Source organism: Salminus brasiliensis, chromosome 10 (assembly GCF_030463535.1).
Source record: "Salminus brasiliensis chromosome 10, fSalBra1.hap2, whole genome shotgun sequence".
NCBI lineage: Eukaryota > Metazoa > Chordata > Actinopteri > Characiformes > Bryconidae > Salminus > Salminus brasiliensis.
The window spans coordinates 29,854,358-29,867,327 of NC_132887.1; the positions used below are offsets into that span (position 1 = coordinate 29,854,358).

The 12,970-nt window shown below is 41.9% G+C and overlaps 1 protein-coding gene across 1 annotated transcript in view; it reads right to left on the bottom strand.

Moving 5' to 3' along the window:
- akt1 (v-akt murine thymoma viral oncogene homolog 1) overlaps positions 1-12,720 on the bottom strand; it is a 64,131-nt gene extending 51,411 nt beyond the window's left edge. Inside the window, exons 1-2 of the mRNA XM_072689761.1 lie at positions 12,571-12,720; positions 5,400-5,560 (exon numbers count right to left, since the gene is read on the bottom strand). Of these exons, the coding sequence (XP_072545862.1) occupies positions 5,400-5,445 (46 nt within the window). The 5' untranslated portion in view covers positions 5,446-5,560; positions 12,571-12,720. The remainder of the gene's footprint in view (positions 1-5,399; positions 5,561-12,570) is intronic.
- Between the last annotated feature and the right edge of the window lie 250 nt (positions 12,721-12,970).

A 12,970-nucleotide genomic window follows, 5' to 3' on the forward strand; every position in this document is an offset into this window, starting at 1 on the left:
CATTTGATTTGTCACCCATATTTTCTTTAAGCGATCACAAAAACAAAACCAAGTGAAAAGTGATGCTAATATTCTGTAACATACTGTAAATAATAGCAGATTTCATCTTTCCCAAGATGCATATTATACATATTCACAATCTATTTTGGCCACTAATTATTATTATTACTATTATTATAATCGTTTTTTAAATAATTTTTATTTTCCCATAGTTACACAGAGTACATTTAAATTCTTGCCAACACTCTGGGTTTTTGTGTAGTCTATTTATAATGCTACCCATCATACACGATTGCACACACCCTTATATGACATCCCTTGTATGTATAACATACTTTGGGAAATAGCGATTCTAAATCTGCGGCAAAACTCACACACACACACACACACACACACACACACACACACACACACACACACACACACACACACACACACATAGTATCTGCCCAGGCACTATCGCCAGAGAACCTGCCAAATGTATACGAGCTAAACAATCAAACAAGCTCGCTTCCTCTCCGCAAAAAAATGTGAATGGAAAGGTCTGCTGACAATCAGCAGCATAGATCTAAACAACCGTCTCCTCCTTACCAAAGGCCAAGCACCGCCCCCCCCCAGTCACCAGCCTGCTACTTCCTGCTCTGCTTAACCAGACGGCTGGCTGACGTCACACCAGGTTTTTGTCTCCTGCACAACCTCGCCACAAGACCTGTGTGTAGTGGCAAAGAGAACAGGCTGAACTGTGATTAATTCAGAGCACTGTTTCAGAAGCAGGCATGGCGTCAGCGTTACGCAGACCCGGTTCTCACTGAGGAAGCCCTATACGCTTGGAAGGAAGGAAGGAAAGAAAGAAAGAAAGAAAGAAAGAAAGAAAGAAAGAAAGAAAGAAAGAAAGAAAGAAAGAAAGAAAGAAAGAAAGAAAGAAAGAAAGAAAGAAAGAAAGAAAGAAAGAAAGAAAGAAAGAAAGAAAGAAGAAAGAAAGAAAGAAAGAAAGAAGACAGAATGCTGTTGGTGACCCATATTGCATTCTGGGGGTTCGACTGCAGTGTAACTGAAGTATATTAAATATTCATTTTGCTGTGTTTATCATTTTTTAGCATCAGGGTCACACTAGTTGCACAAAAGATTCAGTAGAGATATACTAAAGCTATCTGATGCAATCAAAACAATGCACACACAATCTGCACTTTTCGGTAAACCGCAGCAGTGTTATGGCTCCGTGAAAGCGTGAGTGTGTTTGCGTATGCACAAGGGAAGCCTACTGAGCCGCTCTATTCTCTCACTGCCCTCTGACACATCAGCTACACTCACTTCCTTTCCCTCTCAATAGAATCAAATGCTACACATCCGACTCGCGTTATCAAAGTCAATCAACTCACAGCCGACGTAAACAAAAAGCACTTGTTGCACTAAAACCAAAGGAAATGCACAGCGGTTCAACACCCATTAACCAGAAATGACGAGGCAAGTCACTTTCCTAGATGGTACATGTTCACATGAAAACGGCCTGCAAGTAAGGCCCATTACAGACTAGATTCACCACTTTCTCCTTTTACATTCAGTCACTTCAAAACTAAACTTTCCCTACGAGCTCAAGTTACTCAACTGTGGGAAGAGTTCAACAGTCCAACAGTCCAGTGGAGTGCCGGTGCACGGCAGGCCTGCTCCGATGAGCACAAAATGTCCCACCGTGATTATTGCTACATGGCATAACATCGGTCAGCGCCTGATATTTAGATTTTAAAATTTAAACATCCGTCAGGGCAAATGAAAACCATTCTTGTGCCTGAACACACTTACAGAATACTAATCAGGAAGTGAGAAGCAAATGGAAACCTGCGATATTTACTCATGTGTAAAATCTTAGCTGGGACACTAATTTTAGAGAGTGGTGTTCTCGAGAAACATGACATTTCAATGCAGCACATTATTTCCGCTACGCTGTATTAAGCTGCAGTAATAATATATATATATATATCTTTAATAAAGTCAAGTGGCTTTTATTGTCATTCCAGCTCTGAACAAATACAGTGAAATGAACTTGTGTTTTTTCCAGAACAAGGGTGCCACATGGAACAGAACAAAAAACGAGAACAAAAAACAATACAGTACAGACAAAAACAATACAGTACAGGACAGACTGCAGAAAGTGCAACATGCAAGACAGCACAATAAATACAGTAAATGGATTTAATGAGTGTACGGTGCATAGATATTTAACAGGCAGGTATTGGTAATCAGGTGCATGGAAATTAAACATGCTGTGATGTTATATGCACACAGCATACAACACACACATTATATATTTATATGTATTTTACACACACACACACACACACACACACACAGACACACACAGACACACACAGACACACACAACAGTTCAAGCAAGATTAGTATAATATTCATACAATTTTATGACACGGTAAAAGTTTGGGTGATCTCTCAAAAATGTTCTACTTAATTCTTCTAGTTTTATAAATACTTATATCAGCTAGAAGAGAATTTCAGGTAGTGCATAATGAATTTTAGAAATAGCTATTAACAGGAACAGAAGAGGTCAAGTTGAGGTCTGCAAGTAAACTGCTCGAACGATTACAAAAAAGGCTAAATGAAAACCATTGAATATGGTTAAGTCTTAAGCAGTGGTGCACTACTCTACTGTGCAGCAAGACATGCACATATATGATCTTTCCTGTGTCCTTACAACAAAATTCAGTCTTAACAAGCCTAAAGTCCTGTTGACTGATTAAGGTACAACAGAACTTTTTGTAGGGCTGGGCGATACGGTAAAAAAAAAAAAAAAAAAAAAAAAAAAAATTATATATATATATATATATTACAACATTTAAAGACATTTTCACAATACACAGTATTCATCACGGTTCATGTTATTACAAACTAAATACATCAGTAGAGAATGTGTGTACAACACCATTTAACATCTGGTTGAAGACTAAGAGATTCAAGACACGACTCGTAAGCACAGTCCGCATATTTCCAAAAGGTCTAATATCAGGAGTTTGGGAAGGCCATTCCAAAAGCTTAATGTCAGCCTGCTTTATTTTATATGCTACCACCACCATGCTTAACAGTGTATAGTGTTCTTGGGGTTCAATGCCTCACCTTTACTCTTCTAAACATATGTCTGGTAACTGTAGCAAAACAACTCAATCTCTGTCTCATCTGACCTGATACTGCAATATTTTGTTGTCCTACGATATAAATTGCGATATTAAACATACAAGAACTTTTACCAGATTTCTCCAGCAGTCATGATATTAATAATGAATAAATGATACTGGTAGATGTCATGGAAAATGAGAACAGTGGCAGTTTTCCTTTTTGAATTAAGGAATTTCTTGCATGGTGTGTATGGTTTGCCTTACGTGACAGTCCTATCCTAAGCACGCCTCAAAGGTGCAAGCTTTTTGCATGATCTCTACACCTAATCAAAACACCTAAATATCAGTGATGATATGTGGATCAGTCCAAGAATCATCGCAGAAGTACATGAGGAAAATCATTGCCTGCAAAGGGGGTATTGGCACATACTGATTATAAATGTGGTCCCCAATTTTTTCTTTGCTTTAAATATTCCTAACATTTCTCAGCTATCACAATACCAGGCACCCAACCACTAGATATCAATGCCTTTATTTTATAACAAACCCACCAAGAGGCATGGATTATAAGGAAACAGGAAATGTATGAAATTGAGAACGACCTTTGACAACACAATATGACCCACTGGGCACAAGAAGTAATATCAGCCACACAGAGGTGTAGCAAAAACAGTTGGTCGGATGTTTATATACACTTGTTGGACTTTCAATGAACTGTTCTTTTTCTGGGCCAGAATGAGTGTACAACAACTCTTCTTGACAGATGAGGTAGATTTTAAGAGATTCAAGACACAACTTGTCTTGAATCTCTATGTGGAATCACAGTCCACATATTTCCAAAAGGTCTAACATCAGGAGCAAGGCCATTCCAATATGCTACCACCACCATGCTTAACAGTGTAAAGTGTTCTTCGGGTTCAATGCCTCACCTTCCCAACTCCAAACATACATCTGGTAACTGTGGCAAAACAACGCAATCTCTGTCTGATCTGACCATAAACATTTCCTCCAGAATGTTTTTCTTGGTCTGTGTGGTCAGCTGCAAACTTCAGTCAAGCTTGAAGGCGTCTGTCGAGTGCGACACTGGTTTTTCAGCCGATCTCAGTTCACAGCAGCGAGGATGACCGTTTGAATCTTGCTGGCATACAGCTGTTTGAACTGGTGATCTTGGAATTGGCATTTATTTAGAAACAGCTCCAAGAGACACACTTGACTTGTAAATCTATAACCATTCTTCAGATCTGCACTGAGCTCCTTGGACTTTTCCCACTGTACTGTGTATTGGTCAATCCAATGACAGCTATTAAACTAACCCTTTTTGTGAAAGCACACAGAGGCTACCAGCTGTAGTTCATTATGATCACTAACAGGAAGTTAAGATGCCTTGTTAAGGTACAATACTGACCCTGTGTTAGCATGCTATACCTTTAATCTGCCTTAGCTTTGTTCAGTATTGCCATGACATCTATGCCCATGATCAGTGTATTCAAACTTCTGACCAGAAATTCAGCTCTGGGCTGGTATCTGAACAAATATCTGAATAATTTAAATAAGTGCAAACAGTATGCAAACTACCACCCTTTCATTCTCTAAGCTTTATTTAAACACTGTCAATGTACAATCATTCTAAACTGTGCTAAGAAAAAATTGACATTGACACAGCACATTGTCATGTCCTCAATATTATGTACGGGCTAGTCAAACACAATATTACTAGTTAATTACAAATCATACCCACTTTAAAAGCCACTTGATAAAAAGTTTTCAGATTTTCAGTCTGGCGATAACTGCCGGGGTTCATGAAGATGAAAAAGAAACTCCAGTACATGAGACCTACTAAAATGGACGAGCTGAGCTGCCCAGTTAGTTGATATGACAGACCTTCTTATCCACTACAGACCGAATCCAGGTTAGCAAACTGAGCAGAATAACTAATCCTGCTTGCAGATTGGTAGCAGAAACAGGCCATTTTTTAAATCAGGGCAAAGATGCAAAATCAATCAACTCCAGAATGCTGAACATACACATTACTATAACTAGGTCTGTGATTTTCCACTACTTCTCGAGGCCCACCAGGCAGTTTACATTTTTGCTCTACAAACACAGTATATTCGGTACAGGTGTACTGGGAGCTTGGAAGACGTGAACCGGCTGGTGCGTCCTGGGACAGGTTCGACACACTGGCACAGAGGCATGAAACCCACAATGCTTAATAAATACAGTCCATCAGTACTATTCTGATCTTTCGCAACTGATATGAAAATGAAGGCTCACCTCGTTTGTGGAGCCATCCTTCCTTCACAATCACCACATCCGTCATGCTGGCCAGAGGTATAAGGTCTGTCTAGCCAGAGTCTCAGAGGGAGAGCAGCAGCTCCAAACCCCACAGTGTCCTTTGCTTGGGCCAGGGCAAGAAGCCTTTTCTCAAAAGATGCCTGTGGAGGAACAATACAGAGTATACTTTAGCATTACAACTAACTCACTATTATTATTATTATTATTATTATTATTATTTATTTCTGTTGTTGGAAACTGGGACTCAGAAAAAGGAAAATAAGGTGTCTGAAATGAACAGAGTAGTAGAACATTAAGAACATTATAATATACATTTCTTTTGTTCCCCAAATTCTTGAAATACACATTCAAATATATCCCATCCTGTGAGGATCTGGAATTTGATTATTTTACAACCAATTTCACAGCTTAAACAAGAATCAATGTTGCTATGTCCAGTCCAGGAAACAGCTCGTAGGCCCCCTGCTTCCATCCGTGCTCACCAGCAACAGGAAGCAGTGGTGTTATTGACAGGCAGCAAATTAGTGACATATAAAGAGAGCCTGGGGCTTGTCATGTCTCCCATTAAACCGGACACAGTTGTGCCTGTAGCCCTGTTGTGTATGCGGACAAATCACTGTTGTGCCGGTTCACACTCTGTCCCGGTCTAACCTGGATATTTTTATATCCCTTCAATTACAGGGCAGTCTTCATTATAATGAATGTGTACACGGGACTGTGCACGGGAGCTGAGAGTTAGAAACAGCTTTTCCTTCACTTACAACATGTGCACGGTGATAAAAGATATAGCTCACCATTATTTTTATTTATTTTTTGATAAAAGCACTTTTAATTGTCATTTTATAAATCAACATGCAACAAGTATACAGAATGAGGAAAAGTATGAAGTATGATTTTAAAGATAAATTCAGACAAATCTAAATGAAGTCAAAGTTACTTTCACAGAACCAAAACAATCAGTGGATTAAATATGAAGATGCTTTAAACTGGATCAAAATGGATCACATCCAGATTGCCCTGCCAGTTTTCTTCACATCTGCAACATCTGGTCAAACTCTACAAGTGCTCCAAAACCATACTGTTGTGTTCACCGAAAATTTCACTTTGTCCCGTAAATACATTGGTCACAAATCATGCACCCGTTCCCCACTAGTGCCAAATCATTAATCATTTAATAAATCAAAACTGCCATTTAAAAAGGAGTGGAATTTTCAAACTGCCAGCTCCGCGATTTTAATTACAGCCTAGACTAATAATAATATTGTCTTTAACAAGTTAAAACAACAAACGCATGCTTGAACTGCCAGTAGATGAATTCCACCAATCAGAAGCAACCAAGCCTCTCATGTGCTCTGTGACAACATGAACATGTAGGAACAAGAGGGGTTGGTAATTATTCTCTGTGCCTTATTGATATTATGTGCCGCACTACTGTAATAAGGCAGGTCATTCCCATACACAAGACATATGAGAACCCTATAGCCTAAATATACAGGAACTGTGTAAAAACGACAGTTTTCCTTCCAATAAAGTTCTCAACATATAACGCATCCCAACAACGTGAAGACCAAAAGATGGCAACAAGGCGGGGCTTCTATATAATTTGAAATCATCCATCTGAACACTTAACACTGCATTTCCATACCAATTGTATTTGATATTGTAATGCATTTTAAGAGTGTATTATTATGTTTTATTACATGCATTACTTTCAACCAGCCCACTAGTTGTTGTGTAAGTACACAAAACACACCAACTTACAAACCTGTGAAACAACACAGTGGGAACTGCAAAATATAAAAGCTTTATGATATAGCTCAATAGTATCAAATATGCAAAATGTGAAAATATTTATCATAATATCAAAACAATTAAATAATATGGGGGGGTTGGCAACGCACATCTTCATGTGCAATACACTTTTTTGACCCGGGAACAGTAGCTCACAAATCCTGCATCACTCTGTTAAACGATGATGGGCTTCCATGTTTTTTGGCAGCTGGTAGTTTAGAAGCGAGGATTAAATACTCCACGGCACACGATTTCCTTAGCTAAAGGAGGAAGACTTAAATGGCTGGCACGCACATAAATAAACACAAATGTGTTGAGCGGCTGCTCCCTCACAGGAAGTCATTAGTTTGGAATGGGCAGAGGCTGCGTCACGCTGACCCTGTGCTTGTGAGCCCCACAAAAGTTAGGATCTAAGGATCTAAGCAGGCAGAAAAGAAGTCAAGGGTCTGTAGGACCATGAAGACTGTGGAGGAGCTTTAGTAGCGCCTTCGTGACAATAACACCTTTCACTCTATGTTTTTCTTAAAGAACCATTGCTGTAGATGGGGTTGTGTATGGGGGTGTGTGAAGGTGAAGAACCTTTTGAAAGAGCCTCCATGTAAACGCTCCAAAAGGTACTAAAACAATTCAAGGTGATTCCTAGAACTGCATGTCCAAGAACCGTTTAGGACTCTCTTTTTTTTTTCCTTTTTCTTTTTTTTTTTTTTTTAAGACGGAACGAAAAGCAGCTGAACAGGAAATTCAGTCAGATAGGACATTCTCAGAGAGGAGGCGCTCAACTCCTTGCTTGCAGTCTTACACCACCAACTAGTCTCACTCACACTAGCCTTCGACATCGGCTGTGGCAAGCGCGCACACGCCAACATTTAGTCACTTTCAACAGCGTCTTCCTCACTACGACTACATGCCGGGCAGCTTACAGAGGCTGCAGCGGCGCAGCGATGGATAGAGCTGAACGGAGAGAAAGGAAAAGAGAAAGCAAGATGAAAAAGAACAACGGCGAGAGCCGAGGCAATAACAACAACACGACGTGACAGACCTAAAAAACCAAAACACTGACCTACCCTTAAACATGAGCAGTCTCTGCGTTACCAGTGGACTCCACGCTACTCGGGAAGGGGGGGGGGGGGATAAATGCCTGCATAGCTGGCAGCCGGCCAGCCAGCGGCAACTGAATGAACCCAATACCCTGACTGGGGGTCACATGGTCTACTGGGCCCTGGGGCCTCCACCCACTCACTCACACTCTCGCGCGCTCCCTCTCTTCAATCATTCATCATTCCGGTTCTGGCTGCAGGGGCCAGCCCCATTCAATGCAAATCAGTGTCATGTGGCAGGGCAAGACGATGGTCTTCATGCCTCGTGGTTCAGAGACTGAACCACGGTCCTACGGAGCAGTCTCGTGCAATCACAACGCCAACACGTCAGGCCTTCAAGGCAAAACAAGCCAGTGGTGAGAGGTGGGACTGGTGTAACGTTTCCCATGATATGGATTTTACCACACCGAAGAAAATGCGAAGCCACAAACAGCCCCACCCACAGTACAAATTAACCATGAACTTCAAATCATTCTTCAACTGCAGGAACAGCCTCCCCTCTACACACCTTTGATGTGTTTTACTCAACAAGAATACATCACTACATGATGCTTTCATGCAGAGACAGCAACAGCCCGCTCTCTTTGTTAGCTACAGCAATCAGTGCAGTTCTAGAGATCTGCTGCAAATGGTAAAATAGATTTTTAGAGGATTAACAAAGGCTGAAGTTGAGGAAGAGAACTGTCAGTATTATCCAAACAGCTAAAAAACAACTTCTGCAAACCTCCTACCAGTCAAACATCCCTCAGTTGTCACTGTTATGTCAGTTAGACATCCAGCCCAGTCCTCCTGGTAGCATCCAGATCACTTCTGGGAAGTTCAAAAAACACATCCTTATTCAAAACATAAAACAGCTTTAAAAGTAATGTTTTAATCTTAAGATTAAAGCCCTGAACACTCTTGTTTAAATCAGACAAAGATCATTTATCTAAGCCAGTTCTGAAGTTTAAGATACTAGAGAATGCATTAGCTGAGTATTAGTAACAGCCATTAAAAACCTTGCTGTGAAACACACTGGCTGGTTTACGTCACTGCAACAGCTCACAGGAGCCGTATAGCATTTATAGCATATAGATTTTTAGAACTGTAACAGGAACGGTCATCCTTTCACATAGTATTTCTCTCTTCTCGCCATGGTGTGGGTTAGCTGAAGAGATTCTAGCACAAGTACCTGCTCACTCTTCTGGCTTTAGCTTCTTCAATCTCCTCAAGTTTGAGTTACCCTTCTGCGGACAGTGGCACATGAATAGCTGCAGTCGCAAAACAGTTTTGGGGGTTTGGAATTGGCCTGCTGGTTATTGGTTATTTGGTTATTTTAATGAAGAGACAACAGTGTTTGAGGTTCATGGTATGTCATGGTATATTCCATGTAACCAAACCTGTCCTTTTTCAACTATATATAAAATACAGCTTTCTGTTCTAGGGCTTACATAAAAGCTATGTTAAGAAATGCTGTGCAGCATCATTAATTACATATCATTTTAAAATCTGTGTTAGTTAATACGGTAGACCAGATTAGGCCAACAGTTGCAACACTGAGCTGCGAGAGTGGTCCTCCATATAGTTTTACCCTGAACATTCAGACGTTCCAGGTTATTTATATAGTGGGTGGCTAAATCTGACAAACATGACTATTTTAGAGTTACTTTAATAGCATTAAAATATGCTTTTCTGAGTATGTAGATTTTGTCAGTACATAAACACTGACCAGCCGCAAGCTTTATTAAAACAGCAGTCATCTATACTGGTCATATTTACTTGAATTTAGTGCGGCAGAAACGTGTTACAAGACTCCGACAACAGTTTGTAAAAAGTCGAAGTCTTATAATTTAGACCAATTCACTTCTATCTGAATTCTCACTGCACGTTTATTCTAGGAGGCTTTTCCTTTGCTTATGAGAGAACGTAGTGATTAGCGGTGGCATGAAATTTGAATTCATACCACCCACCCTAACCTATGAGCAGTGCAAAGTGCTGTCCTTTTTAGTTCCTCTCTCAGGTAGAAGCAGATCTGGCCGTCCAGGCCTGGACATTACAATGGCAGAAGCATCACACTGTGCAAAAGTATGGATAAGCCTCCTAATAAGAGAGCTGAATAATAAGCTAAGAGTTGCTTTACATGCATCAGGCCACAGAAAACCAAGCAATATTACTAGTCCAAGTCACCCTGTATTAGATCACAGCATTTCTTCTGGAAGAAGGTTCACCTGCATGACCACAAAATTAGTTTTAGGTTTACAAATGTAGCAGCGCTGAACCATGCACTGCCATTAAATACAATTACCTGGTTTGCAGACAGTGATGTGTGTAAGTGTGTGTGTTTGTGTGTGTGTGTGTTTGTGTGTAGTCTACACACAAACCAGGGAGAAAATGGAGAAAAACACAGTGCACCATAACATCAACAGAAGCATGATTCCCGTATTGAGATGACGATCAAGCAAGATGGGAATTCCCATTCCACAGCACATTCATCAGGCTCCACAAAGAGCGTCTTATTGTCAGAAGAAGCAGCATGCTATCATATGTCTACTTCCCACAATTTACACTGCATTATGATATGAATTTAAGGGTACTGGCCAGCGTTGCTGCATGAGATGAGCGTGACCAGGTGGAAAGTGAACAGAAAAGTGCGGTAATGTATTAAAGCCTAAGCAAGCTCGAACTTGCAGGGAATGTCTGGTTTGATGAATAGCAATCAGGCCGTTAATTTCATTTTTCCTGAAAACTCGCGGCCTAATGTCCACTAATATTTTTCTAACAGATGCCTAATGCTCGGCGTTATTGGACGTATTAAAGTGTTTTGGCAATTCCTCAAAGCAACATCGTTGCTCAGCCTTGGGACAACCCTGTGTGTGCAAAGGAATTTGGTGCGACGGGGTGCCACGGATGACTCAAACAGCAGCTTAGGAGATTGTCCCCTCCAAGACCTCACCAAGGCCCGAAGCGAGAGGAGGCCCAGGCGTACGACATGATTGCCCTTCGGGATCCTTTTCCTCGCCAACTTTTCTTTCGGCTTCTTGACTCATCCTCCCGAGTCCTGAGGCTCGCCCACCAAGCACTGACGCACACAATAAGCCCAAAGTGTGTCTGTGTAAATTTCAAACAGCATTCCTGAAATTCTGCATGTTACTGCGTCAACAGGAGCCGGAGGATCTCCGAGTCCTTCCAATGGACATGAAGAGACACTAAAAGGTGGAGAGGGGTGTGGGTGCCGAGAGGGGTGTGGGTGCCGGGAGGGGTGTGGGTGCCGAGAGGGGTGTGGGTGCCGAGAGGGGTGTGGGTGTGGGTGGGGTGCATACCCTCAGCATCTTCAAGCTGCAATAGAATGAAGCAGCCAGCAACTACACCAGCCAGTGTCACATGCCACAGTTTTCCCCCGACACAGGGCCACAAACAGCCCCTGCGAAGGTCTCATGACTTTGGGAGAAGAAGGAGAGCGTGATAGCTTAAACCTGTGGCTGAGGGCCACTGAAACCACTAAGATGACCTGCTTTAGAGGTCTGAAAGAAAAAAAAAAAAAAGCTAGGTCTTCCTGTATTCTTCCTCCATGTACATGGTGCTCTTTATGTCGTCCAGTCAAAACAACAACCAAGGTCCAGGAGAGCAACAGCGTGGGAGTAAAACACAGAGCACTGGACGATACACACCCTGTAAAAATCACCTCAGCCACTGAATGAGAAAGGCTTGGCCGGACGACAGGAACATGTAGCTATAGCTAGCTTCCTTACAACTACATCTTTTTCCGAGTTCAGAGGCTTGTTTTTACCGAAGGATATTGGGGTTTAAGGTAGACTGGTGTCGAAGAAGTCATGAACAACAACAACAACAACAACAACAACAAAACAGCAGGCCCTATCCGTCCACGCGGCGGTCATCTCAACACAAGAGGACACAATGTAGAGACATGACAGATCACTAAAGCATTTGGACTGGTTGATCTTCACCACACACACACACACACACACACACACACACACACACACACACATATATATACGGCGCTCCAGTTCACTGCCGTGCGGTTTTTACAAGTTTATACACCCGGATTTAACACACACAGGACTACAGCTGCCTTGTCTGTAAGGCAGCACAACTGCATGAGTGTAAACCTGAGCAGAAGACAGGAGTGTGGGCCTAGCCAGGGCAGACTAGGGGAGAGTAACCGCATCCTATTCAATACAATGAGACCTTCCCTCTCATAGCTCCGACATAGCTCGTCCACACGGAAAAGACGGACGGGAGGGGGAGAAATGACACGTTACCTGAAGAATGTATCACAAACGCGTCCGGAACATCGCTCTGGGTGGCGTCGGCGGTTATACTGGCAGCGAAATCCCGCAGAAAAAAGCAGGTAAGCGTGTTTTCATTTAGCCCCGTTCTCCTTCGCCTTTCCTCCCAACCGTTGTGGCTGCGGCGCTCCTCCCGCTCGCCGTCCGCGCGGTCCTAGTGCCCGCTGGGTTACGCGCTCAACACAGCAAGGCCTAGCGAGCAGGGGCGGAACATACTTCAGATGTGCCTCCAGCCTGTCAGTCGAGTTCATGCAAACGTTCATTGTTTTTATTATTATTATTATTACTTATTTAATGAACATCCAGTCAAATTGATTTCATCGTCAGGTGATAGTGCCCGCAACTATGTTAGCTAATTAGCCTTCATGCAGAG